This window comes from Symphalangus syndactylus, chromosome X (assembly GCF_028878055.3).
Source record: "Symphalangus syndactylus isolate Jambi chromosome X, NHGRI_mSymSyn1-v2.1_pri, whole genome shotgun sequence".
Classification (NCBI taxonomy): Eukaryota; Metazoa; Chordata; class Mammalia; order Primates; family Hylobatidae; genus Symphalangus; species Symphalangus syndactylus.
In genome coordinates this window covers 123415658-123442224 of record NC_072447.2, presented here as the reverse complement: position 1 = coordinate 123442224, position 26567 = coordinate 123415658, and the positions used below count along the sequence as shown (strand labels likewise).

At 46.4% G+C, this 26567-nt stretch overlaps 1 protein-coding gene across 2 annotated transcripts; it reads right to left on the bottom strand.

Moving 5' to 3' along the window:
* Positions 1–1907: 1907 nt before the first annotated feature.
* AKAP14 (A-kinase anchoring protein 14) lies at positions 1908–26567 on the bottom strand. Of its 2 annotated transcripts, XM_055267701.1 has the most exons (7): positions 26433–26567; positions 26153–26265; positions 18951–19129; positions 18763–18854; positions 7744–7923; positions 2646–2698; positions 1908–2112 (listed from the first exon to the last, which is right to left on the bottom strand). In XM_055267701.1, exons 3-7 carry the CDS (start codon positions 19117–19119, stop codon positions 2013–2015), a joined length of 594 nt encoding a protein of 197 aa, XP_055123676.1. In that variant the 5' UTR covers positions 19120–19129; positions 26153–26265; positions 26433–26567; the 3' UTR covers positions 1908–2012. The 2 variants fall into 2 exon arrangements, with proteins under 2 accessions (XP_055123676.1, XP_055123677.1); XM_055267702.1 differs by lacking the exon at positions 7744–7923.

Sequence of the window (26567 nt, the reverse complement as noted above, 5' to 3'; positions counted from 1 at the left end):
CCTCCCGAGCAGCTGGGACTACCAGTGTGCACCACCATGCCCAGCTAATTTTTGTATGTTTAGTAGAGACGAGGTTTCACCTTGTTGCCCAGGCTGATCTCGAACTCCTGACCTCAAGCAATCCGCCCACCTCGGCCTCCCAAAGTGCTGGGATTATAGGCGTGAGCCACCACACCTGGTCAAAAGTTTTATAATTAAATAGTATTAACAGTCTTAAATACTATTAAATATATGTTCCAGGAAATGTCTACCTTTAACCCGAAACTACTGAAATAGAGTCAGCATGTAGCAACATTAATGACCCCTGAATTTGAAATAATTTCTGTTTATACCTAATCATAGTTGCTGCCTAGCCTAATATATCTGTAGTTTTCAAAAGTTAAACTAGTTCCCAAAGTTTTGAGTCTCAATCCATCTACTTCCCTGAATAATAAAACCTGAATTTTTTAATACCCACTTAAAAATTTTATTTTCAGCCGGGTGTGGTGGCTCACGCCTATAATACCAGCACTTTGGGAGACCGAGGTGGGTGGATCATGAGGTCAGGAGATCAAGACCATCCTGGCTAACATGGTGAAACCCCATCTCTACTAAAAATACAAAAAATTTAGCCAGGCGTGGTGGCACCCACCTGTAGTCGCAGCTACTTGGGAGGCTGAGGCAGGAGAATCGCTTGAACCTGGGAGATGGAGGTTGCAGTGAGCCGAGATCAAGCCACTGCACTCTGGCCTGGGAGACAGAGTGAGACTTCGTCTCTAAATAAATAAACAAAAATGTATTCTCTAAGGACATTTTTTTTTTTTTTTTTGGTTACTGTTTCCTAGAGATGAAATGATTATCTTATTTTCAGTAGGCAAGGTAGTTTAAATGCAGAAATTCTGTGATATATGAATATTGTGACATCAAGAACAGCTTCATTGGCATATTCTTTGGGAAAGAGGCAAGAAGAATAAAAGGGCTAAAAGTATTTTATTTTCAGCTTATGAGTGTTGTTACTGCTTCAAATTGTGTTTAGTCACCTGAGCCATAAATCAGTTGTAGTAGGGCTATTATATTTTAAATATATTTTTTGTTCTCCAAGGAGACTTACCTAGTTTGCCACCTCCTTGCCCATTGCTCTGATATGGTTTTCCCTCCTTTTTTATTTATTGCACAAATATCTAACAGTTAAAAAAAAAAGAAAAATTTCAGTACCATATCAATTATCTTTCATATTTTGTGTTCCTCCTTTCCAGTGCTTTTCTATGTAGGTAAACATTCTGATGTACTTGTAAGTAATCACTCAGAGCATAATGTAATTTTGTCTTTGGTGTCTTAAAATTTTGCAGCCAGGTAAGAGAGGTTCACAGGGAAGGTAGGAACAAGTGATTATTCAGTGTGAGGATGGGAAGAAGATCAAAGATAAGTAAGGGCAATGATTGTATCCTTCCCGTGTCATTGCCCCTAGTCCCCAAGCCACCCTCCTGCAATCATGAGTATAGTGGTATATTGTGGAAGGCAGCATGCACGGTTTTCCAGTTTCAAAATATATTATTTAGCAGTGAGGCTTAACTCCCAGTAAATGAAGGGGTCTGTGAGTAGGGGAACCCTTCAGACTGGTTATATTATGAGCTGTAGAACTGTTGCCATTTTGTTGTTCCCCAGTTGTGCCCATAAAGAGATGTGTCTGAGCTGGAGACTTAGGCTCAGATGGGGAACAAACAGCCAAGTACCAACCTTAGTTTGGTCCGATAGGTGAATTTTAGCAACTCTCTAAACTCAGCTCTATACCTGTAAGACTCAGAGGTGATGCATATAGTGATAGAAAAAAATATTTTAGAAAATAGAAAACAACTTACTGGTTACTCTGCTAATGTGATGGAGGTTGCAGAATGGAAAATGAATGAATGCAAAAAAATACAGCTGGATTGTGTGCCACAAGTTTATTAATAAATATTCTGTGGTTTGACGTGCTGTATTGTATTTTTAATATATCCTGATGAGAAAAACAATCCTAAGACATCCTGTAAGTATCAGACACGATTGAATAAGAAGGGGAATGACTCCATGAAACTATATTTGGCATCAGTAAAATTCTTCAGCCAGTTTTCTCGAAAGCAAACCATTTCTGGTCTACAAAGGAAGAAAAACAAACACTTTTAAAGTATTTTTAAATCAAAAGCTTTTAAAATCAAACAAAGGGGATTCCCTATTTACTCTTTTATATTCCTAGTAAGCAAGAAGCCTCTTTTATTGGTGGGGGAGGGGAGGTAGCTAAGGTTCTTTATGTCTATCCTTTACTGTTTCTTAAGCCCAGTCAATGAAAGGATTAATGAGCTTATATGTAAAGATACTTTAAGAGAGCTGCTATAAAAGGGATTATTATACATGAGTTAATTTTATGTGATATTGAAGTTTTCCATAGAAACGATAGACATTACCCACTTTGCCTCCACCCCACTCCAGCAACTAATCCTCAAGCTTACAATGAATGAAAAACCAGACACTAAGAAAAATAATTTTCTAGAACAATTTCAGCCCATTCTTCGTTGTCCAAAGAAGAAAAGTGACCATTACATGAACTATCTGTTGTGCAACTGCTGGATTCCTGGAGTGTGATGACCTTTCTCCCACCCTTTTAAAACAAACCTCCAAATGTTCATTACCTGTGAACTAATGCTTGGTGTTCACCTACATAAGAAACAACAATGGGTGCATCCTAAAAAAGAGAAGGACAACTGTTAGCCCAGACCAGTCATACCAACTCTTTTTGTTTTTTTCAAGATGGAGTCTTGCTCTGTCTCCCAGGTGTAAGTACAGTGGCGCAATCTCAGCTCACTGCAACCTCCGCCTCCTGGGTTCAAGTGATTCTCCTGCCTCAGCCTCCCAAGTAGCTGGGATCATAGATGCCCGCCACCACACCCAGCTATTTTTTTTATTTTTAGTAGAGACGGAGTTTTACCTTGTTGCCCAGGCTGGTCTCGAATTCCTGACCTCAGGTGATCCACCCACCTCGGCTTCCCAAAGTGCTGGGATTACAGGCGTGAGCCACCACGCCCAGCCCAATCATACAAACTCTTAATTCCTTACTTCCCTACACTTGCCCGTATGCATACTCTTGAATTTCTAGAATTCATCTTGTTTATGAATTGGGAATCTATAGGTAATAGTTTTTTGTCACTTTAAACCTCTGTTCCCCAAAATATCTTTTTGACAACAAACAAATACCTTAAGAATCTTTACAAAATTGGAAATAAGTTGGGACAGGCTTGTGCTCCTCACCAATAGGAGTGTAAGTCATTAACCTTCTTTACATGCTCCACTTTACTCAACTGACAATCTCTACCTCTTAGGAATGGCATGAGAATGAATTAATATAGATGAAAAGGTGTGAAACATTTTTAAAGCAGCATAAACATGTAGGTTGTAATACTGTCTCAGTAGTCCCTCCCATCCTCGCCTCCAAAATTATACTTGGAATTTTGAGCAAGAGCCATTCTCCCAAGACCTCTCTCTGTGTGGTCTCTGGTGTAGTCTTGTTCCCCCCCACCAATCTCACTTCCTGACCTCTGACCTGGCCAATTAGCAAGACAGCTGGTAGAGGGATATATGACCAGAAGTAAGATCTCTGCATATTGCACCTCTTTAGATTACTGCAGGTTCCAAACGCTCTGAATAGGCACATTTGTACTAGGATAGGATGAATATAGGACATAGATGGCTCACTGACTGTGTGGTCATATACAAAACCTTAACATCAGGCCAAGGTGCAAATAACTTTTGGGAAAGGATGGGAAGGCAAAGAGGAAATAAAATGTTTATGTCTGTTATGTTTCAGGCACTATGCTTGGTACCAGCCCTGCTCCTCTGATGACCCTTCCCCTAGATTCATGGATGTTATTTTTGGTCTTTTCACACCAGCTATCAAGTTAACATATTTCTTATTCATGGTCTACCTCGTGGATACCAGCAATCATTCCTTCAAGTATTTATTGAGTGCCTACTATTTGCCAGGCCTTGTTTTACGGGAAGACAAAAATCCCAGCCTTCGTGGAGCTTACATTCTGATGGAGAGAATAGGCAACAATAAAACAATTACAGGGTGGGGTGTGGTGGCTCATGCCTATAATCCCAGCACTTTGGTAGGCCGAGGCAGGTGGATCACCTGAGGTCAGGAGTTCGAGACCAGCCTGGCCAACATGGTGATAGCCCATCTCTACTAAAAATACACAAATTAGCTGGGTGTGGTGGCATGTGCCTGTAGTCCCAGCTACCCAGGAGGCTGAGGCAGGAGAATCACTCGAACCCAGGAAGCAGAGGTTGCAGTGAGCCGAGATCGTGCCACTGCACTCCAGCCTAGGAGACAGAACGAGACTCCATCTAAAAAAAAAAAAACAAAAAAAATTATATAGAATATGAAAAGGTGGTAAGTGCTATGGAGAAAAAGCATAGGAAAGTGAGTGAAAAAGGAGGTGAGGGAGCAGGCAATTCACATACCTAGGGGAGAGTGTTCTAGTTAAAAGAAACAGCAAGTGCAGAGGCCCTGAGGCAGGACTATACCTGACTTACTTGAGGAGAAGCAAGATCAGAATGGCCAGAGCACAGTGAGAGGGAAGGAGTAGTGGGAAAGCACAAGTAATATGGGACCAGATCACACAAGGCCTTGTAGGCCCTTACTACTGAAAGCTGGTCTCTAGGCCTGCAGCCTCAGCATGGCCTGCGAGCTTGTTAGTCATGCAGAATCTCAATCCCTACCCCAGAGCTGCTGAATCAGAATCTTCATTTTAACAAGATCCCTAAGTAATTTGTACAAACTTTAAATTTCTTTTTCTTTCTTTCTTTCTTTCTTTCTTTCTTTCTTTCTTTCTTTCTTTCTTTCTTTTTTGTTTTTTTGTTTTTTTTTTGCGACAGAGTCTCACTCTGTCACCCAGGCTGGAGTAAAATGGCACCATCTCAGTCACTGCAACCTCCACCTCCTGGGTTCAAGCCATTCTCCTGCCTCAACCTCCCAAGTAGCTGGGACTATAGGCATGAGCCACCAGACCCAGCTATATTTTTGTGTTTTTCTTTTTTTTTTTTTTGAAATGATGTTTCACTCTTGGTATCCAGGCTAGAGTGCAATGGCATGATCTCGGCTCACCACGACCTCCACCTCCTGGGTTCAAGCAATTCTCCTGCCTCAGCCTCCCGAGTTACTGGGATTACAGGCACGAGCCACCACGCCTGGCTAATTTTGTAATTTTAGTAGTGACAGGGTTTCTCTGTGTTGGTCAGGCTGGTCTGGAACTCCCGACCTCAGGTGATCTGCCCACCTTGGCCTCCCAAAGCGCTGGGATTACAGGCGTGAGCCACTGCGCCCGGCCTAATTTTTGTATTTTTAGTAGAAACGGGGTTTCACCATGTTAGCCAGGCTGGTCTTGAACTCCTGACCTCAGGTGATCTGTCCACCTCGGCCTCCCAAAGTGCTGGGATTACAGGCATGAGCTACCATGCCCTGCCAGCACTTTAAATTTTGAGAAGCACTTTTGGAAAGTTTATTTATTTATGTATTTTTTATTTTTATTTTTTATTTTTTTTTTTGGAGACGGCGTCTCACTCTGTCACCCAGGCTGGAGTGCAGTGGCACAATCTTGGCTCACTGCGACCTCCGCCTTTTGGGTTCAAGCAATTCTGCTGCCTCAGCCTCCTGAGTAGCTGGGATTACAGGCATGCGCCACCATGCCGGGCTAATTTTTGTATTTTTAGTAGAGATGGGGTTTCACCATGTTGGTCGGGCTGGTCTCGAACTCCTGACCTCATGATCCGCCTGCGTCAGCCTCCCAAAGTGCTGGGATTACAAGCATGAGCCACCGCGCCTGCCCTTGGAAAGTTTTAAACAGAGGAATGGGCCAGGCGCAGTGGCTCACGCCTGTAATCCCAACACTTTGGGAGGCTAAGCCAGGTGGATCACTTGAGCTCAGGAGTTCAAGACCAGCCTGTGCAACATAGCAAGACCTTGTCTCTACGAAAACTCAAAAAAAAAAAAAAAAAGCCAGGTGTGGTGGTGCATGCCTGTATTCCCAGCTACTTGGGGGGCTGAGGCAGGAGGATGGCTTGAGCCCAGGAAGTAGAGGCTGCAGTGAGCCCTCATCATGCCACTGCCCGCCAGCCAGGGTGACAAAGTGAGACCCTGTCTCAGTAAGTAGATAGATAGATAGACAGACAGACAGACAGACAGACAGACAGACAGACAGAGATAAAACAGAGGAGTGACGGAAATTTGTTTTACAGCCGGGTGTGGTGGCTCACACCTGTAATCCCAGCACAAAGTTTGCTGGGCATGGTGGTGTGCACCTGTAGTCCCAGCTATAAGGAAGGCTGATGTGGGAGGATCACTTGAGCCTGGGATGTCAAGGCTTCAGTGAGCTCTGATTGTACCACTCTACTCCAACCTGGATGACAGAGTGACTCTGTCTTAAAAAAGAAAAAAATAAGTTTGAGAAGCACTTTTGGAAAATTTGAAACACAAAAGTGACAAATTTGTTTTACAGCTGGTCATGGTGGTTCACACCTGTAAGTCTAGCACTTTGAGAGGCTGAGGCAGGAGGATAGCCTGAGGCCAGGAGTTCAAGACCAGCCTGAGTAACAAAGCAAGACACCATCTCTTAAAAAAAAAAGAAAAAGAAAAATTTGTTTCACAAGACTCACTCAGGCTGCCTGCAACATTGAAAAGAGACATGATGAGGGCAAGGGTGGAAGCAGAGAGACTGATTAGGAGGCTATTGACATAATCTTGGTGAGAGAGGATGGTGTCTTGGACCAGGATGATAGAAGTGGAGTAGTAAGAAATTGTTGGGGGCGCCAGGTGCGGTGGCTTATGCCTGTAATCCCAGCACTTTGGGAGGCCGAGGCGGGTGGATCACCTGAGATCAGGAGTTCGAGACCAGCCTGGCCAACATGGTGAAACCCCGTCTCTACTAAAAATACGAAAACTAGCCAGGCGTGATGGCGCACTACTGTAATCCCGGCTACTTGGGAGGTTGAGACAGGAGAATCACTTGAACCCAGGAGGTGGAGGTTGCAGTGAGCCAAGATCATGCCACTGCACTCCAGCCTGGGCAATAAGAGTGAAACTCTGTCTCAAAAAAAAAAAAAAATTTGTTGGATTCTGGATACATTTTTGAAAGTAGAGCCAATAGGATTTCCTAATGGATTAGATGAGGGATATGAGAGAAGAGTCAAGGATGACACCAAGGATTTTGGCTATTAACTAAGATGAAGACTGCAAGTAGATAGGCTTGGAAGGGAAAATCACAAGTTCAGTTCTACATACAATAAATTAGATGTTTATTAAACATCCATGTGGTGTCTGTGCTAGAGATACAAATTTGAGGATCATAAGCTCTAGGTGGCATTTAAAGCTATGAGACTGGATGAGATAACCACAGAACTGAGTATAGAGAAGAGGTCCAAGGCCTGAGTTTCAGGACATTCCAACATGAAGAGGTTGGTATGAGGCAGGGAAACTACAAGTAGAGACGGACTGTGAAGGAGTGGTCAGTGAGGCAGGAGGAAAATCAGGAAAGTATGTTGTTCTAGAAGCCAAATGGAAAGTTTCATGGAGCGGGGAGTGATGAGTTTTGGCAAGTGCTGTGCATAGTCCAGTAAGATGAGGACAGAAGTATGACTATTAAATTTTGCAAAAATGGGGTTATTGATGACCTTGACAAGAGAATTCTCCATTCTCACTGAAGCCCCACTGAAAGGAGAAAAAGAAGAACTTACCGGCGGTTTGGTTTTGGAGACCTTCATGGTGAAGTAGGTACCAGCAGAGATTCGTGATATGGGTAGCTGAGCAGTTGGGATACTCTGGTGTACATAGTAGATGTAGAGGAAGCTGTGAATTAAGTCTTTCCTCTCTATAAACTCTACGTGATGTCCCCAGCATGTTTTAGAAACACACTTCTGTTTCATAGAAAAAAGAAAAAGCACACAGAAAAAGAAAAGCCTTCTGTTCAAGTCCTGTAGATAAATGCAGCATGGCTGGGTGCAGTGGCTCATGCCTGTAATCCCAGCACTTTGGAAGGCCGAGGCACGAGGATTACTTGAGCCCAGGAGTTCCAGACCAGCCTAGGCAATGTAGCAAGACCCTATCTCTACAAAACAAATTTAAAAACTAGCCAGGCATGGTGGCACGCACCTGTAATCCCAGCTACTGGGGAGGCTGAGGCAATAGGATTGCCCGAGTCCAGGAGTTTGAGGCTGCAGTGAGCTGTGATCGCACCACTACACTCCAGCCTGGGTGACAGAGCAAGACCCTATCCCTAAAAAAACGAATAAAAATAAAGGATAAGTGTGGCATGTAACAGTCAGGGTTAGAGCTCTGTTCTGGAGTCTGCTCCTAATTTTTTTTTTTTTTTTTTTTTTGAGATGGAGTCTCTCTCTGTTGCCCAGGCTGGAGTTCAGTGGCATGATCTCGGCTCATTGCAACCTGTGCCTCCCAGATTCAAGCGATCCTGCCTCAGCCTCCCAAGTAGCTGGGATTACAGGCGTATGCCACCAAGCCCGGCTAATTCTTTTTGTATTTTTAGTAGAGACGGGGTTTCACCATGTTGGTCAGGCTGGTTTCGAACTCCTGACCTCAAGCGATTTACCCGCCTTGGCCTCCCAAAGTGCTGGGAATACAGGTGTGAGCCACCGCACCTGGCCACTCCTAATATTTTTTATTGGGGTCAAACTAGGGTCAGCTCCCAATTATCACCATGGGTAGAGGAGAGAAAAGGTTAAGCTGAAATGAAACAAGTGAAGAATGCAAACATCAGTTGAGATTGAGCCTTGGACTGTAGGGACACACATTGATTGATTGATTGATTGATTGATTGATTGAGACAGAGCCTCACTTCTTCACCCAGGCTGGAGTGCAGTGGCGTGATCTTGGCTCATTGCAACCTCTGCCTCCTGGGTTCAAGCGATTCTCCTGCCTCAGCCTCCCGAGTAGCTGGGATTATAGGCATGCGCCACCATGCCCAGCTAATTTTTGTATTTTTGGTAGAGATGGGGTTTCGCCATGTTGCCCAGGCTGATCTCAAACTCCTGAGCTCAAGTGTTCCACCTGCCTTGGCCTCCCAAAGTGCTGGGATTACAGGCGTGAGCCACCACGCCCAGCAAGGACACACCCTTCAATGTCTAAGTGTATATACACACAGATGTTGCTTCAGACCCCTTCACAGGAGGCAGGTTCAATTCGTTGGAAAATAATTAGAAAGTGATTAGAACACTTGTTCTGCTCACCCCGGGAGACCTAAATGTGTGACTGGAAAGTCATGAGGCTGGCTTTAGCCATTTGTGAAAATCCAGCTCACTTAATTGTAGCCATAGGTGGTATATAAAATAAGTTCAGGGAGGCAATAGAATAATCCACATCCTACAGAAAGGAGGGATTCCTTGTTTGCACCCTTGGAGAAGCTTCCCCCTTTTCTTTTTAAAATTTTATTTTATTTATTTATTTATTTATTTATTTATTTATTTATTTTAGAGACCAGGTCTTGCTATGTTGTCCAGGCTGGCCTTGAACTCCTGGGCTCAAGCAATCCGCCTGCCTCAGCCTACCAGAGTGCTGGGATTACAGACGTGAGCCACCACTCCCGGGCACTTCTCCCTTTCAAGGCACAAATCTTCGTAGTGATGAGAGTTGAGAAGCAAAATCTTCCTTGGAACGTCTCCTTTGTCTGGGCCTATTCTTGGAGTTGAGATGGGAATACAGTCCCGCCGCTGCGGATTCTAATACATAGGGCCAAACTTTTCAATCCACAGTTGGTTAAATCCATGGGTGGGGGGACGACTAAGGGACTTGAGCGCACGTGGATTTTGATATGCATGGAGGGTCTGAAAACGTATTCGCCTGCAGATATGGAGAGCCAACTGTACACAACTAAGGTTAACTACATTATTGAAAGTAGCATTTAGGCTGGGCACGGTGGCTCACGCCTGTAATGTCAGCACTTTGGGAGGCCGAGGTGAGCAGATCACTTGAAGTCAGGAGGTTGCAGTGAGCCAAGATCATGCCATTGCACTCCAGACTGGGCTACAAGAGTGAAATTCCATCTCAAAAGAAAAGTAGCATTCATTCAGTTTCCTTCCTTCCTTCCTTCCTTAATTCATCCATTTTTTATTAACCTTCAATCATATCTATTCTACCTGAAATGTGTCTCAAATCTATCCATTCTTCTCCAGTCCCACTGCCACTGCTCTACTTCAGCTCTCAGTGTTTCTCACCTGGACTTAGGCAATAACCTATCTAGACTCCATTGTCCTCAACCTCACTTCTCCAATCCCCCACCCACAATGAAGCCAGAGTTATTTTCCTAAAGCACAGCTTCAGTCATAGCTGCTCGGCTCAAAAACCTCCCGTGGGCCGGGCGCAAGCTTGGTGGCTCACGCCTGTAATCCCAGCACTTTGGGAGGCTGAGGTGGGCAGATCACCTAAGGTCAGGAGTTCGAGACCAGCTTGGCCAACATGGTGAAACCCTGTCTCTACTGAAAATGCACAAATGAGCCGGGCGTGGTGGTGGGCGCCTGTAATCCCAGCTACTTGAGAGGCTGAGGCATGAGAATCCCTCGAACCCAGGAGGCGGAGGTTGCAGTGAGCTGAGATCGAGCCATTGCACTTCAGCCTCGGCGACAAGAGCGAAACTCCGTCTCACACACACCAAAAAAAAAAAAAAAAAAAGCAACCTCCAGTAGCTCCCCATTGCCTGCCAAACAAAATGAAAATGTTTCACTGTGTCATTTAAGACCTCCCACAATGGCCAGGCGTGGTGTAATCCCAGCACTTTGGGAGGCTGAGGCAGGAGGATCGCTTGAGCCCAGGAATTTAAGACTGCAGTGAGCTATGATTGTGCCACTGCACTCCAGGCTGGGCAACTCCTTGTCTCAAAAAACAAAAAAGTTTCATGTCACACTTTTCTCAACAAAATGCTCATATTCCCATCAAACTATAATTAGCACTATTCCCCATGTTTACACCATGCTTTTGATCCGGCTGTTGTCATTTCTTGAGAAGCTTCTCTCTATCACCTACTTGATAAATTCTGTTTTCCTTAAAACTATCACCTCCAAGAAGTCTTTCTGATCCCTCTTCCAACCAGATGTGACTTCACACCCTTTCCCTTTGAACACTGGTGGAACTTGTTTTCTGCCTGTCTTATGGCACTTGAGACCTCCCCGCATAGTACAGCCATAAGGAACTGTCTGCGTTGTAGTCTCCATATTAAAAAATTTCCTTTCTTTTTTTCTTTTTTTTTTTTGAAAAAGAGTCTCGCTCTGTCACCGAGGCTGGACTGCAATGGCACCATCTCAGTTCACTGCAACCTTCGCCTTCCAAGTTCAAACAATTCTCCCACCTCAGCTTCCCTGAGTAGCTGGGATTACAGGCGCCCACCACCACACCCGGCTAATTTTTGTATTTTTAGTAGAGACAGGGTTTCACCATGTTGGTCAGGCTGATCTTGAACTCGTGACCTCAAGTGATCTGCTCGCCTCGGCCTCCCAAAGTGCTGGGATTACAGGCATGAGCCACCGTGCCTGGCCAATATTAAAACATTTCTAACAGGGCTGACTTATCTGTAAGGCATAGTAAGCTCAATACCTAGGGCCCACAAAAAAAATGTGTTCATTTCTTTTAATATTAGAAGAAAAAGGCCGGGCACAGTGGCTCATGCCTGTAATCTCAGCACTTTGGGAGGCCGAGGAGGGTGGATCACCTGAGGTCAGGAGTTCGAGACCAGCCTGACCAACATCGAGAAACCCAGTCTCTATTAAAAATACAAAATTAGCCCAGCGTGGTGGCGCATGCCTGTAATCCCAGCTACTCAGGAGGCTGAGGCGGGAGAATCGTTTGAACCTGGGAGGCGGAGATTGTGGTGAGATGAGATTGTACTATTGCACACCAGCCTACGCAACAAGAGCAAAACTCTGTCTCAAAAAAAAGAAGAATATATGAATTTTAGGGTCATGATTATATTCATCTTTATACCAGTGCTGTCTTGAATTTTTTCGTATTTTGAAGGAGAAAGGGGCCTACAAAGGGAAGAGTGCCTAGGGCCCACAGAAGTCAAAATGCATCCCTGATTCCTGGCACAGGGCCTTGGATTTCACAGGTATTCAACAAATTCAATTCAACTGAACCTCCTTGGGCTGGCTCTCGGGGCACCAGAAGCTTCTGAATCAAAGAAGAGCCTGAATTAAGATAAAGGTTCACAGAAGGAAGGAATTGGGAGAGTCTAACAAATCCCAGTAATGTGGAGAGGGAGTACAGGAGACATCAAAAAGATTTCAGGCCCTCCTTTAAAATAAATGTAGGCTGGCCTTTTGCCTCAGCTTATTTCAAACTTGTACCCAATTGGCTGTTTCAGTCCAGAGAGGAGCACTGGACTCGAGATTCCTTGAGATCAGGAGCTGTGTATTCTTTCATGTATCATTATTCCTTTTTTCTGAGACAGGGTCTTACTCTGTCACCTAGGCTGGAGTGCAGTGGCACGATCATGTCTCATGGCAGCCTCAACCTCCCCAGGCTTAAGTGATCCTCCCGCCTCAGCCTCCCAAGTAGCTGAGACTATATACAGGCATGCACCACCACACCTGGCTAATTTTTGTATTTTTTGTAGAGATGAGGGTCTCCCTATATTGCCGAGGCTGGTCTCAAACTCCTGGGCTCAAGTGATCCACTGGCTTCGGCCTCCCAAAGTCATTATTCCTTCCTTTTTTTTTTTGAGACAGAGTCTCTCTCTGTCTTCCAGGCTGGAGTGCAGTGACGTGATCTCGGCACACTGCAACCTCCGCCTCCTGGGTTCAAGCGATTCTCCTTCCTCAGCCTCCTGAGTAGCTGGGATTACAGGTGCTCACCACCATGCCCAGCTAATTTTTGTATTTTTAGCAGAGATCCAGGCTGGTCTTGAACTCCTGAGCTCAGGTAATCTGCATGCCTCGGCCTCCCAAAGTGCTGGGATTATAGGCATGAGCCACCACGCCTGGCCCCAAAGTCATTACTCCTTTTTTTTTTTTTTTTTTTTTTTTGAGACGGAGTCTCGCTCTGTCGCCCAGGCTGGAGTGCAGTGGCGCTATCTCCGCTCACTGCAAGCTCCACCTCCCGGGTTCACGCCATTCTCCTGCCTCAGCCTCTCCGAGTAGCTGGGACTACAGGCGCCCGCCACCGCGCCCGGCTAATTTTTTGTATTTTTAGCAGAGACGGGGTTTCACCGTGGTCTCGATCTCCTGACCTCGTGATCCGCCCGCCTCGGCCTCCCAAAGTGCTGGGATTACAAGCGTGAGCCACCGCGCCCGGCCCATTACTCCTTTTAATGAAGGGGCCCAACAGTCAACCCCTTATGGCTCATTGGAGCATGCCTTTTTTGTGTGTGTGTGTGTGTGTTTTTGAGATGAAGTCTCGCTCTGTCACCCAGGCTTGAGTACAGCGGTGTTATCTCGGCTCACTGCAACCTCTGCCTCCTGGGTTCAAGTGATTCTTCTGCCTCAGCCTCCCGAGTAGCTGGGATTACAGGTGTGCACCACCACATTTGGCTAATTTTTGTATTTTTAGTAGAGACGGAGTTTCTGTGCTCGCTTCGGCAGCACATATAGTAGAGATGGAGTTTCACCATGTTGGCCAGGCTGGTCTCAAACTCCTGACCGCAGATGATCCACCTGCCTCGGCCTTCCAAAGTGTTGGGATTACAGGCATGAGCCACCGCACCCAGCCAGAGCATGCCTTTTTTTTCAACTGTTTTACATATATATATATATATATTTTTTTTTTTTTTTTTTTTTTTTTTGAGACAGAGTCTCGCTCTGTCGCCCAGGCTGGAGTGCAGTGGCGCAATCTCGGCTCACTGCAAGCTCCACCTCCCGGGTTCACGCCATTCTCCTGCCTCAGCCTCCCGAGTAGCTGGGACTACAGGCGCCCGCCACTACGCCCGGCTAATTTTTTGTATTTTTAGTAGAGACGGGGTTTCACCATGGTCTCGATCTCCTGACCTCGTGATCTGCCCGCCTCGGCCTCCCAAAGTGCTGGGATTACAAGCGTGAGCCACCGCGCCCGGCCTTCAACTGTTCTATATTACTCAATATACTTTTCTAGCCCTAACGTTTAATCTGTCACACAATCACAGACTTTGTAACATTGAATTGGTCGCTAGAGATAATCTAATGCAGCCCTTCACTTTGCGGATGAGGACACCAGGGCCTAGAAGTAGGTAGGGACAGTCTAACACAATAAACTGGGACTGGTACCCAGGACTCCTGAGCAGCCCGCTCAGTGCTTTCTCCACCCCACTAGAAGCCTCAGTTCTAAGAGTTTCTCCTTCTCAGCTTGGTTCTTAGTGGATTTTTCCCCCCTTTTGTGAATGAAGGCAGCCTTACACATGACATTAAATTTAACTTTTCATCAGGCGAATCTCCTCCCATTTTTATCCATGTGCAGGCAGCAGACTTTTATGTAGCAGCAGTGAGTGTGTTTTGTGATTTTTACATAATACTGCTTCATATACTCACTTCCAGGAAACAGTATCTCACTGTACTACTTGATCATGGATGGCTTAGCCAGCTACATACTACTGGACACTCAAAATCAACAGACACATAGAAGTATATGCACAAGGCAAAAAAACAATAAAAAAACAGTATATGCACAAAACTGTTATCCATGGTAAGTGACCTTTGGGGTAATAGAAATGGGTATTATGGGTAATTTCATTTTCTAATTTGTATCTTTTTGCTCACTGGGCATTTTTTATAGTGATGTCTTTTTTTATTATAAAAGTAATTTTAACTGTGTGAGGTGATGGGCATTCTCTGATTTTTCTTTTATAAGGAACCCATTTGTATATTCCTGTTGCCAGACTGTGTTCCTGAAGAGAATGAACCAACTTTGCCATTGGCAATGTGTAAGTGTTCCCTCCCCACAACTATACCATCCTATACCATCCTTCTTCTTTTTTTTTTTTTTTTTTTTTTTTTTTTGGCAGAGTCTCACTCTGTTGCCCAGGCTAGAGTGCAGTGGCGCGATCTCAGCACTCACTGCAACCTCCGCCTCCCAGGTTCAAGTGATCCTCCCAAGCAGCTGGGATTACAGGCACACACCACCACACCCAATTAATTTTTTTGTATTTTTGTAGAGACAGGGTTTCACCATGTTGACCAGGCTGTTCTCAAACTCCAGACCTCAAGTGATCCGCCCGCCTCGGCCTCCCAAAGTGCTGGGATTACAGGCGTGAGCCACCGCGCCCAGCCTGTATCAGCCTTCTGATACCAGGTTTAATTATTCGTATTCACTTTGTAGTACCTTAAAATCATTTGAATTTGTATTTTTAAATGATAATAAAAGTCTGCATTATTTTTGTCATCCAAGAGTACTTTTCCTGGGTCAGTAGAAGCTGGTGAGAAAAAAACAAATAAGAAAAAAAAGTACTTTTCCTACCGTGGTGGAAAGAATATATCAGATAGAACTGGCTGGGTGCAGTGGCTCACACCGGGTGCAGTGGCCACTGCCAGTGGCTGGCAGTAATCCCAGCACTTTAGGAGGCCGAAGCAGGAGGACCACTTGAGGCCAGGAGATCAAGACCAGCCTGAGCAACAAAGTGAGACCTCATCTCTACAAAAAAATAAAAAATTTACTTGGCCATGGTGCTATGTACCCATAGTCCTAGCTACTCAGGAGGCTGAGGCAGGAGGATCACTTGAGCCCAGGAGTTTGAGGCTGCAGTGAGCTGAGATTACGCCACTGCACTCCAGCTTGGGTGACAGAGCAAGACTCTGTCTCAATAAATAAATAAATAAATAAATATTTTTTAAAAAGAATATATCAGGCCAGACACAGTGGCTCACGCTTGTAATCCCAGCACTTTGGGAGGCCGAGGCGGGCGGATCACGAGGTCAGAAGATTGAGACCATCCTGGCTAACATAGTGAAACCCTGTCTCTACTAAAAATACAAAATATTAGCCAGCACGGTGGCACACGCCTGTAGTCCCAGCTACTCGGGAGGCTGAGATAGGAGAATCACTTGAACGTAGGAGGCAGACGGTGCAGTGAGCCAAGATTGTGCCACTGCACTCTAGCCTGGGTGACAGAGTGAGACTCCGTCTCAAAAAAAAAAAAAAAGAAAGAAAGAAATGCCAGGCATGCTGCATTAGTGGGGCTGGGAACAGGGCGATTTTACATCATGAGTTAATATAACATATTTAGCTTTTCAGTCATTTACTTTTTAATTGTCTGTATCCTCACAACAGCCCTACGAAATAGGTAAGACAAATCCTTTGACCTGGCTCTTCATCTGTGAAGAAATATGGTAATGCAATAATAAATCTGCTCATGTATTCAACACAGAGTTATTGAGCATCTGTGTACCTGACATTGCTAGGGGCTGGGAACAGAGCAGTCAAGAGAAATCTGCCCTCATGGACCATATGGTCTGGTGGTGGAAGACAGGCAGTAGGACAAGTAAATAGACTGTAGTAGGCAGAAAGAAGTGCGAAGGGAAAAATGAATCAGAGAAGTGGAGAGGGTTGTGATTTTAGATGAAGTGGCCAAGAAAAGCCTCAATGAGCAGGTGATATTTTTTAACAAAGATCTGAAGGGAGGTAAAGCAGTGAGCCATGGGTATATATCTTAGGGGAGAGGGTTCCAGGCAGAGGGAACAGCAAGAGCAAGGGTCCTGACAGGGGAACATGCCTGGCAGTCGAGGAACAGCAAGGAGGCAAGTGTGGCCGAGGGAAGAAGGTGAGAGGGGGGAAGGAGTGATGGGAGCTGAACCACAAGTTGGGAGGGGAAAAGGAACTCAGATCATATTGGGCCTTGTAGACCACTGTCAGGACTTACTTTTGCCTTTTACTCAGAATGACCAGTGGGATTTGCAAGGGAAATTTTTCCTACTTGCTATGTGTTCCATTCTAGTTTGATTCAGGAACGCTGAGTGCAGTAGGCAGGGGCCTTTGCCCAACCCCAAATGGAGATGTGCTCCACAGCAGGGAGGCTCAAGAATAACTTGCACCATTCATTTTCACTATGCTTGAGATACCCCTCCTAAGGAGAACGGTGAGTGGTGTCCGCTGGAGCATAGAAGGCGTGGAGCCAGAAATCCCTGACTTTTCCTCCTTCACACCTGACCAGGCCTTCCTAAGGCCTGGGAAACTGCCCTGAGGGCTGTAGGCTTTGAGGGGCTGGCCTGGGGAACAGAGACAGCTGGAACTTTTCCCAGGGATAGGGGAGTTCGCCTCCACCAATTTCAACTGGTCTCTGTTCCATAGAAGCACAATGAGAAGGATTTCAAGCCATTTTCTTTTTTGAGACAGGGTCTCACTCTGTCACCGAGGCTGAATGCAGTGGCGCAATCACAGCTTACTGCAGCCTCGACCTCCTGGGCTCAAGTGATCCTCCCACCTCAGCCTCCTGAGTAGCTGGAACTATACGTGCATACCACCACGCCCAGCTAATTATTATTATTATTATTTTTGAGACGGAGTCTTGCTCTGTCGCCCAGGATGGAGAGTGCAGTGGTGTAATCTCAGCTCACTGCAACCTCCGCCTCCTGGGTTCAAGTGATTCTTCTGCCTCAGCCTCCCGAGTAGCTGGGATTACAGGCGCCCAGCACCACGCCTGGCTAATTTTTGTATTTTTAATAGAGACGGGGTTTCACCATATTGGCCAGGCTGGACTCGAACTCCTGACCCTGTGATCCGCCCACCTCGGCCTCCAAAAGTGCTGGGCTTACAGGCGTGAGCCACTACGCCCGGCCTAATTTTTTAGTTTTATAGAGATGGGGTCCCACTGTGTTGCCCAGGCTGTCTCAAACTCTTAGGCTCAAATGATTGATTCTCCTGTTTTGGTCTTCCAAAGTGCTGGGATTACAGACATGAACCACTGCACCTGGCCCAAGCCATTCTCCTTTATTCACTCACCAGTTACGCAAAGTAATCCAGGGCCTTCTCAGCAAAGCTGCCACACGAAGAAGTCAGAGTCAGACACAGGCAGAAAAACAAAGGAATTCATGGGATTGTACATCTTACTATGCAGGCAATATATTCCAAAGCCAAATCAAAAAGTCTTTTGATCCATCTGCATCCCCTCTGTTAACAGGAGCATTCTAAAGTTGGTGGTGGAGGCTGGGTGCAATGGCTCACACCTGTAATCCCAGCACTTTGGGAGGCCAAGGCAGGAGGATCCCTTGAGGCCAGGAGTTCGAGGCCAGCCTGAGCAACATAGCAAGACCCTGTCTCTACAAAAAAAAATTAAAAATTAGCCAGGTGTGGTGACACACGCCTGTCTACTCGGAAGGCTGAGGTGGGAAGATTGCTTGAGCCCAGGAGTTCAAAGCTGCAGGGAGCTAGGATCGGGCCCCTGCACTGCAGCCTCGGTGACAGAGTGGGACCCTGTCTCTAAAAAAAAATAAACAAAATAATGGTGGTGGAGAATTCCTGTTTTGGAGGAGCATCTCCCTCCTTAGGCCACTAGGCCCCCATTTAATGCGCCAGCATGAACAAATTGCTTAAATAGGAAGAGCAGATTTTCCCAGGAAAATGTAAGGTTAGAATGATACAGACACAGGGAAAATGATTGTGACTGTGTATTTCACCTTCAAAGACTATCCCACCTTGATTTTGGAACTGAGATGGAGACGATGTTTACTTATTCTAGTCAGCCCCCTTTGATGCCATCTCCTAGTTTTTCCAGACTTCAGACTTTTGATGTGCTGAGAGTCTCCTTATTGTTCTTCACACCGGTGTACCGTGCTGGAGTGGCCGGCCTGACTTACCGAAAAATATTCGTCAATTTGTTTACGACCCTTTTCCACAGTGAATTCACCGTGAGTCATCCACTTGATGTTTTTCACACGGTTTCGCTCCTCTGCAAAAAAAAAGGTGTGAATTCGTTAGTTGCCAGGTAATGTGGTGCTTTATAATGAGACAATTATTTAGGCATCCAAACAAACAGGATTACTACCTTCCACAATCTTAACAGCATAATTGATGACATCCTGAACCAGAGCTAGAGCTACTTGAGTGAATTCATCCTCGTAGTTCTTGTCTTGTGTATTCGGCATTGTTTGGCTTGTGGCTTTGTTATCCTCATCCATTGCTTTCTGGCTTGTTGAATTTTGAGTCTCACCCATTTTCTTTTTCCTGGGGAAAAAAAGAAGTTACTGCGTGCCTGTGTGTGTACACACATGTGAACGCACTCATATAAGTACAGATCATCTCTTGAAGAATCAAGAGACAGGAAGCAGTATTGCCTCTAGGGAGAGGATTAGGGGTTTAAGGTTAGGAGTCAGACCTGTGCCTGGCTGCTGATACCTACTTTTCCTGAAAACCAAGGATTTTCACATTCTCAAAACCATAAGGTGGCTCACGCCTGTAATCCCAGCACTTTGAGAGCCCGAGGCAGGTGGATCACCTGAGGTCAGGAGTTCAAGACCAGCCTGACCAACATGGTGAAACCCCGTCTCTACTAAAAATACAAAATTAGTCGGGCATGGTGGCAGGTGCCTGTAATCCCAGCTACACAGGAGGCTGAGGCAGGAGAATTGCTTGAACCTGGGAGGTGGAGGTTGCAGTGAGCCGAGATCGCGCCATTGCACTCCAGCCTGGGCAACAAGAGCAAAACTCCATCTCAAAAACAAAACAAAAAACAAAAAAACACCATAATGACTTAAATCAAAATGTAGTAGAAAAAAAGTAGCACTTCTTTGGAGTGCCTAGCAATATTGATTCCAAGTTGAATCTTTGATAAGAAACCCAATCCCTGGTAGGAGCAACTGAGGGCACCTGGCTCTTTTAAAATGATGTTAAAATGAAGTGGGTGTGGTGGCATGTGCCTGTAATCTCGGCTATTCAGGAGGCTGCAGCAGGGGGATAGTTTGAGGCCATCAGTTTGAAACCAGCCTGGGCAACATAGTGAGATCTCCCCACTCCCCAACCCGTCTTAACTTTTAAAAAGAAATATAAAGGCCCAGCGCGGTGGCTCACGCCTGTAATCCCAGCACTTTGGGAGCCCAAGGCGGGCAGATCACGAGGTCAGGAGTTGAAGACCACTCTGGCCAACATGGTGAAACCCCGTCTCTACTAAAAATACAAAAATTAGCTGGGCATGGTGGCTCATGCCTGTAATCCCAGCTACACAGGAGGCTGAGGCAGGAGAATTGCTTGAACTGGGACCCAGGAGGCAGAGGTTGCAGTGAGCTGAGATCGCACCACTGCACTCCAGCCTGGGCTACAGAGGGAGACTACATCTCAAAAAAAAAAAAAAAAAAAAGTATAAAGATAGTGTTTTGTTTTTTGTTTGTTTGTTTGTTTAAGTCAGAGTTTTGCTCTTGTTGTCCAGGCTGGAGAGCAATGGCACTATCTAGGCTCACCACAACCTCTGCCTCCCGGGAGAATCTGGGTTCAAGTGATTCTCCTGCCTCAGCCTCTCGAGTAGCTGGGATTGGAGGCATGCGCCACCATGCCCGGCTAATTTTGTGTTTTCAGTAGAGATGGGGTTTCTCCATGTTGGCCAGGCTGGTCTCGAACTCTTGACCTCAGGTGATCCACCCGCCTCGGCCTCCCAAAGTGTTGGGATTACAGGTGTGAACCAGTGCGCTGGCTAAGATAGTGTTTTTTTTTTTTTTTTTTGAGACAAAGTTTCGTTCTGTCACCCAGGCTGGAGTGCAATGGCACAATCTTGGCTCACTGCAACGTCCGCCTCCCGGGTTCAAGTGATTCTCCTGTCTCAGCCTCCCGAGTAGCTGGGACTACAGGCGTGTGCCACCACGCCTGGCTAATTTTTTGTAGTTTTAGTAGAGACGGGGTTTCACCATGTTGGCCAGGCTGGTCTCGAACTCCTGACCTCCAGTGATCCACCCACTTTGGCCTCCCAAAGTGCTGGGATTACAGGTGTGAGCCACCACGCCTGGCCTATAAAGATAGTGTTAAAATGAGTAGAGGCATTACAGCAGAGGAATACTGGTTTCATAGTTCTCTCTCTTGGGTTTTCCCAGTACAGTATACAATTATATCATTTCCAATAAACTATCACTTTTATCATCTTTTTCCAGGAGTATATATCCTTATGAGTATTAGCTTTGGTTAATACTTCCAGGAAAATGTAAAATGAAAGTGGAAATAATGAGCATCCTCCTATTGTGTCTGACTTTCCTGGCCTTGCTTTCTGGTGTTACACCATTAATATGATGCTGGTTTATGGTTTGAGATGTATCACATCAAGAAAACATTTGTCTGTTCCTGTTCTAGTAAGATTTTTATCATAAATGATAGCTATAATCTTCCAGATGCCTTTAACATGTATCGACAATGTGAAAATTTGTGTTACTAGGGCTGTAAACATGGCTCCATCACAGAGCTAGAAGTCTTTGCTCATTTTCAATTTTTTTTACATCTTTTCCCTTGAGTCTTAAATCCTTTCTTTTCTTGTTACTGTTTAAGTCCCTTTGCTTATGAAAAATTGCTTACTTCCAGCACAGCTTTAAATTCCTTACAGGCGGCCGGGTGCAGTGGCTTAGGCCTGTAATCCCAGCACTTTGGGAGGCCAAAGTGGGAGGATCGCTTAAGTGCAGGAGATTGAGATCAGCCTGGACAACATAGCAAGGCCCCATCTCTAAAAAAGTTTTAAAAATTAGCCAGGCATGGTGATGTGTGCCTGTAATCCCAGCTTTCTACTCACAAGGCTGATGTGGGAGGATCACTTGAGCCTGGGAGGTCGAGGCTGCAGGGAGCCGTGATCTCACCACTGTACTCCAGTCTGGGTGACAAAGTGAGACCGTCTCAGAAAAAATAAAAAATATGGCCAGGCACGGTGGCACACGCCTGTGATCCCAGCAATTTGGGAGGCCAAGGTGGGTAGATCACCTGAGGTGAGGAGTTTGAGACCAGCCTGGCCAACATGGAGAAACGCCATCTCTACTAAAAATACAAAAATTGGCCTGGGCCAGGTTTGGTGGCTCACGCCTGTAATCCCAGCACTTTGGGAGGCCGAGGCGGGTGGATCACCTGAGGTCAGGAGTTCAAGACCAGCCTGGCCAACAAGGCAAAACCCCGTTTCTACTAAAAATACAAAAATTAGCCAGGTGTGGTGGCACGTGCCTGTAATCCGAGCTACTCGGGAGGCTGAGGCAGGAGAATCGCTTGAATCTGGGAGGCGGAGGTTGCGGTGAGCCCAGATCACGCCATTGCACTCCAGCCTGGGCAATGAGAGCGAGACTCCATCTCAAAAAAAACAACAAAAAAAAAGTTGGCCTGGCATGGTGGCCAGCGCCTGTAATCCCAGCTACTCAGGAGGCTGAGGCAGGAGAATTGCTTGAACCCGGGAGGCAGAGGTTGCAGTGAGCCGAGATCGTGTCACTGCACTCCAGCCTGGTGACAGAGCAAGGCTGTCTCAAAAAATAAAAAATAAGTATGTTGCAAGCAATCTTTCCATTGGGTGGAAGGGCTACATGAAAGTGGGTATCTCTCTCCAAATGGAGCTATTTTTCTATAAATAACAGCTCCCAATTTGGGGGTGTTTAATGTGCTATGTTTCATTTAACTGTCATCACAGCCCTATGAAAGAGTGCACTGGGCACCTTTCATTTGCCTTTCCAAATCCACTGTCCTTGCATCTCCTCCTGCTTCCTGCCCTGGAAAACTAACCTGACTGCACCCATAAATGGTGCCCTCTGGCTTCTAGGGGGTTCCACACAATAAAGAGATCAGGAAGTCAAAATATATGTCACTGGTGGTTTTTCCCCTGTGAGTTGGCTGATGGCTGGCTGCATGAAGTCCCCAGCGTCTTTCAGGGCAGCGCTCTCCCAGCTTCTCAGGGTGGTAAGGGTAAGCATTCTCTCCCCTCAACGTTTTAGGCCCACTGTTACTAGCCCCGGGGAGCTGCACCTTCCTCTGTTGCCCTGCACTCTGGCCACACCTTTGTAAATATTCCCTTACTTAACCCTTCTACAGCTATCCTCATTTTAATATGCCAACAGTTTCCTACAGGAACCCTGAGTCACAGACAGAGGGCCTGTTGCTGCCATGAGAAAATGAGGAAACTGAGCTGTACACCCACAGTGTCTGGCTCCACAGCCCATGCTCTCAACTGTGCTGCTCTTCTCTTTCCAAGATTCAGAAAGAGCAGTAGGGCCCTATTCTCACATTTTCTCTTTCTTACTTTTTTTTTTTTTTTTTGAGACAGAGTCTTGCTCTGTCACCCAGGCTGGAGGGCAGTGGCGCGATCTCAGCTCACTGCAACCTCCGCCTCCCGGGTTCAAGCCATTCTGTGCCTCAGCCTCCCGAGTAGCTGGGATTACAGGCAGCTGCCACCACGCCCAGCTAATTTTTGTATTTTTACTAGAGACGGGGTTTCACCATCTCGGCCAGGCTGGTCTTGAACTCCTGACCTCCTGATCCACCCGACTCAGTCTCCCAAAGTGCTGGGATTACAGGTGTGAGCTGTCGCGCCTGGCCTTATTCTCACATTTTCATCTAGAGTCCAGTGACCACTGTCTCTCTGGGAGCCTCTTTCACAAAAGGCAACTCTTTTTTTTTTTTTTTTTTTTTTTTCGAGACGGAGTTTTCACTCTTGTTGCCCAGGCCGGAGTGCAATGGCGAAATCTCGGCTCACTGCAACCTCTGCCTCCCGGGTTCAAGCGATTCTCCTGCCTCAGCCTCCCAAGTAGCTGGGATTACAGGTGTCCGCCACCATGCCCGGCTAGTTTTTGTTATTTTTAGTAGAGACGGGGTTTCACCATGTTGGCCAGGCTGGTCTTGAACTCCTGGCCTCAGGTGATACGCCTGCCTTGGACTCCCAAAGTGCTGGGATTACAGGTGTGAGCCATCACGCCCGGACAAAGGGCAACTCTCTGTTTCCTTTCTTGACATCATCATTGATCCCAGGGGGTAGTAGATACTGCAAAAGGCAACCTGGCTCCGATGGCCATCAGTTCAAGAACCACTGGGACAGCCTTTGAACATCCCTGAAATAATGTTGGCCATTGTTCATTTTAGCTTTTTTTTTCCTTTTTTTTCTCTTGAGATAGGGTCTTGTTCTGTTACCTGGGCTGGAGTGCAGTGGTGCAATCACAGCTAGCTGCAGCCTCAACTTCCTGGGCTCCAGTGATCCTCCCACCTCAGCCTCCTGAGTAGTTGGGCCTAAAGGCCTATACCACCACAGCTGGCTATTTTTTTTTTTCTTTTGAGACAGAGTCTCACTCTGTCACCCAGGCTGGAGTGCGGTGGCACAATCTCGGCTCACTGCAACCTCTGCCTCCTGGGTTCAAGCGATTCTCCTCTCTCAGCCTCCTGAGTAGCTGGGATTACAGGTGTGTAAATGCAAAATACAAAAGTATTGTAAATACAAAAATATGCCCAACTAATTTTTGTATTTTTAATAGAGACAGGGTTTTACCATGTTGGCCAGGCTGGTCTTGAACCCCTGACCTCAGGTGATCTGCCCACCTCGGCCTCCCAAAATGCTGGGATTACAGGCATGAGCCACTGTGTCCTGCCTATACCAGGCTATTTATTTTATAGGTCTCAATATGTTGCCCAGACTGATGTTAGCATTTTTAAGCCCAGTTTGCCTCTGCCCCAGTTCCTTGTTGCTGCAGCTGGAGGTAGACAGGATCATCTGCCGGAGCACACAGAGCATTTCCAGGCTGCCCACTCCAGAGCAGCCAGAGGCTAAAGGGTGGTCAGTGAGAAGCCTAAAGGCCCTTAACACTAGAGAACTGGCTCTCCCTAGCCCTTACTTAGACCATGCCAATTTGGCCAGAGCAACCTGCTCTAAATTCTGTAGTTAAAGACAACTGTACAAAGGTTTTTGGGTAAATTGGTAATTTCAGTAGACTTTGGTGAGGTAGCCATATATCAACTTGATCCTTTAGAAAATTGTCCATTTGGGCCGGGCGCAGTGGCTCACACCTATAATCCCAGCACTTTGGGAGGCCAAGGCAAGCGGATCACCTGAGGTCGGGAGTTCGAGACCAGCCTGACCAACATGGAGAAACCCCGTCTCTACTAAAAATACAAAAAATTAGCCGGGCATGGCTAGGCACAGTGGCTGACAGCTGTAATCCCAGCACTTTGGGAGGCCAAGGCGGGCGGATCACGAGGTCAGGAGATCGAGACCATCCTGGCTAACACACTGAAACCTCGTCTCTACTAAAAATACAAAAAATTAGCCAGGCGTGGTGGTGGGTGCCTGTAGTCCTAGCTACTTGGGAGGCTGAGGCAGGAGAATGGCGTGAACCCAGGAGGCAGAGTTTGCAGTGAGCCAAGATCTCACCACTGCACTCCAGCCTGGGCAACAGAGTGCAACTCCACCTCAAAAAAGGAAAGAAAGAGAGAAAGAAGGAAAGAAAGAAAGAAAATTTTCCATTTGGGGCCAGGCGCGGTGGCTCACACCTGTAATCCTAGCACTTTGGAAGGCCAGTGTGGGATTACCTGAGGTCAGGAGTTCAAAACTAGCCTGGCCAACATGGCAAAACCCCGTCTCTACTAAAAATACAAAAATTAGCCAGGCATGGTGGTGCATGCCTGTAGTCCCAGCTACTCGGGAGGCTGAGGCAGGAGAATCACTTGAAACCAGAGGCAGAGGTTGCAGTGAGCCTTGATCGTGCTGCACTCCAGCCTGGGTGACAGAGCGAGACTCTGTCTCAAAAAAAAGAAAAGAAAAGAAAAGAAAGTTGCCCATTTGGTAACTTGGACATTCAGTAACTTTGCTTTCAGCAAATTTCCTATTGATAAATTGATGAGAAGTCAAATCTGTGACCTCCAACACGAAGCACATGGGGTGTGTGCTTTATGCATGGAAGGACCTCCTTAAGACTTTCCCTGGGGAGCCCGTGCTCCAACAGGAGAGGGAAGATGGGGAGCAGTGCCCAGGAAGAAGCTCAGTTTTTACCCTCACACGTCTGTGGGCACACACCATTCTTAAGCCTCCCTCCCACTAGCATCTCCTAGTTATTTTTCTTCCCTTCCCTCCCCTCCTCTCCCGTCCCCTCCGCTCCCCTCCCCTCCCTCTCCCTCTCCCTTCTCCTCCCCTTCTCAGAGTCCAGATAAGCAGGGTGGGTGGGAAGAGATGGGGGGAATGGTAACGTTTGGGGTCTGGGTGATGAATAGGGAGAACCACTGCAAGTCCTTTCTGTGGACTCCCCCACCCCGGAGAATCCCCAGTACCGGAGTGAGCAGATCCTCTTTGCTTGGAACGGGAGCAGTGGTAGGTGGCTGGGGATGTCTCAGGATTCTCTCAGTAGCTTCTCTCAGATTGCCAGATGGAATGTTTGCGAGTGCTGCCAAGGAAACAACAATTTCAACCAATGGGAAGCATAGCCTACATGTTTCTGACTGCTTATGTTAATAACAGAGGGTAAGATGGGAGGGGGTGAGGGAAGGAGGGGAGAGCCAATCACAGCAACTGTCTGACCGCAATAATAGGACCAAACTGTAGTAGCTATACCTAGCTTCTCTTCAGCCGAAGATGAGCTTACAGGGCCATGCCAGGAAGAACAGTGGTGATAAGCTTCACAGCTAGTATGTATTGGGCATCCCTATGATATGCCAGTCACTGTGTTAAGCCTTCAGTGTCTGAAGT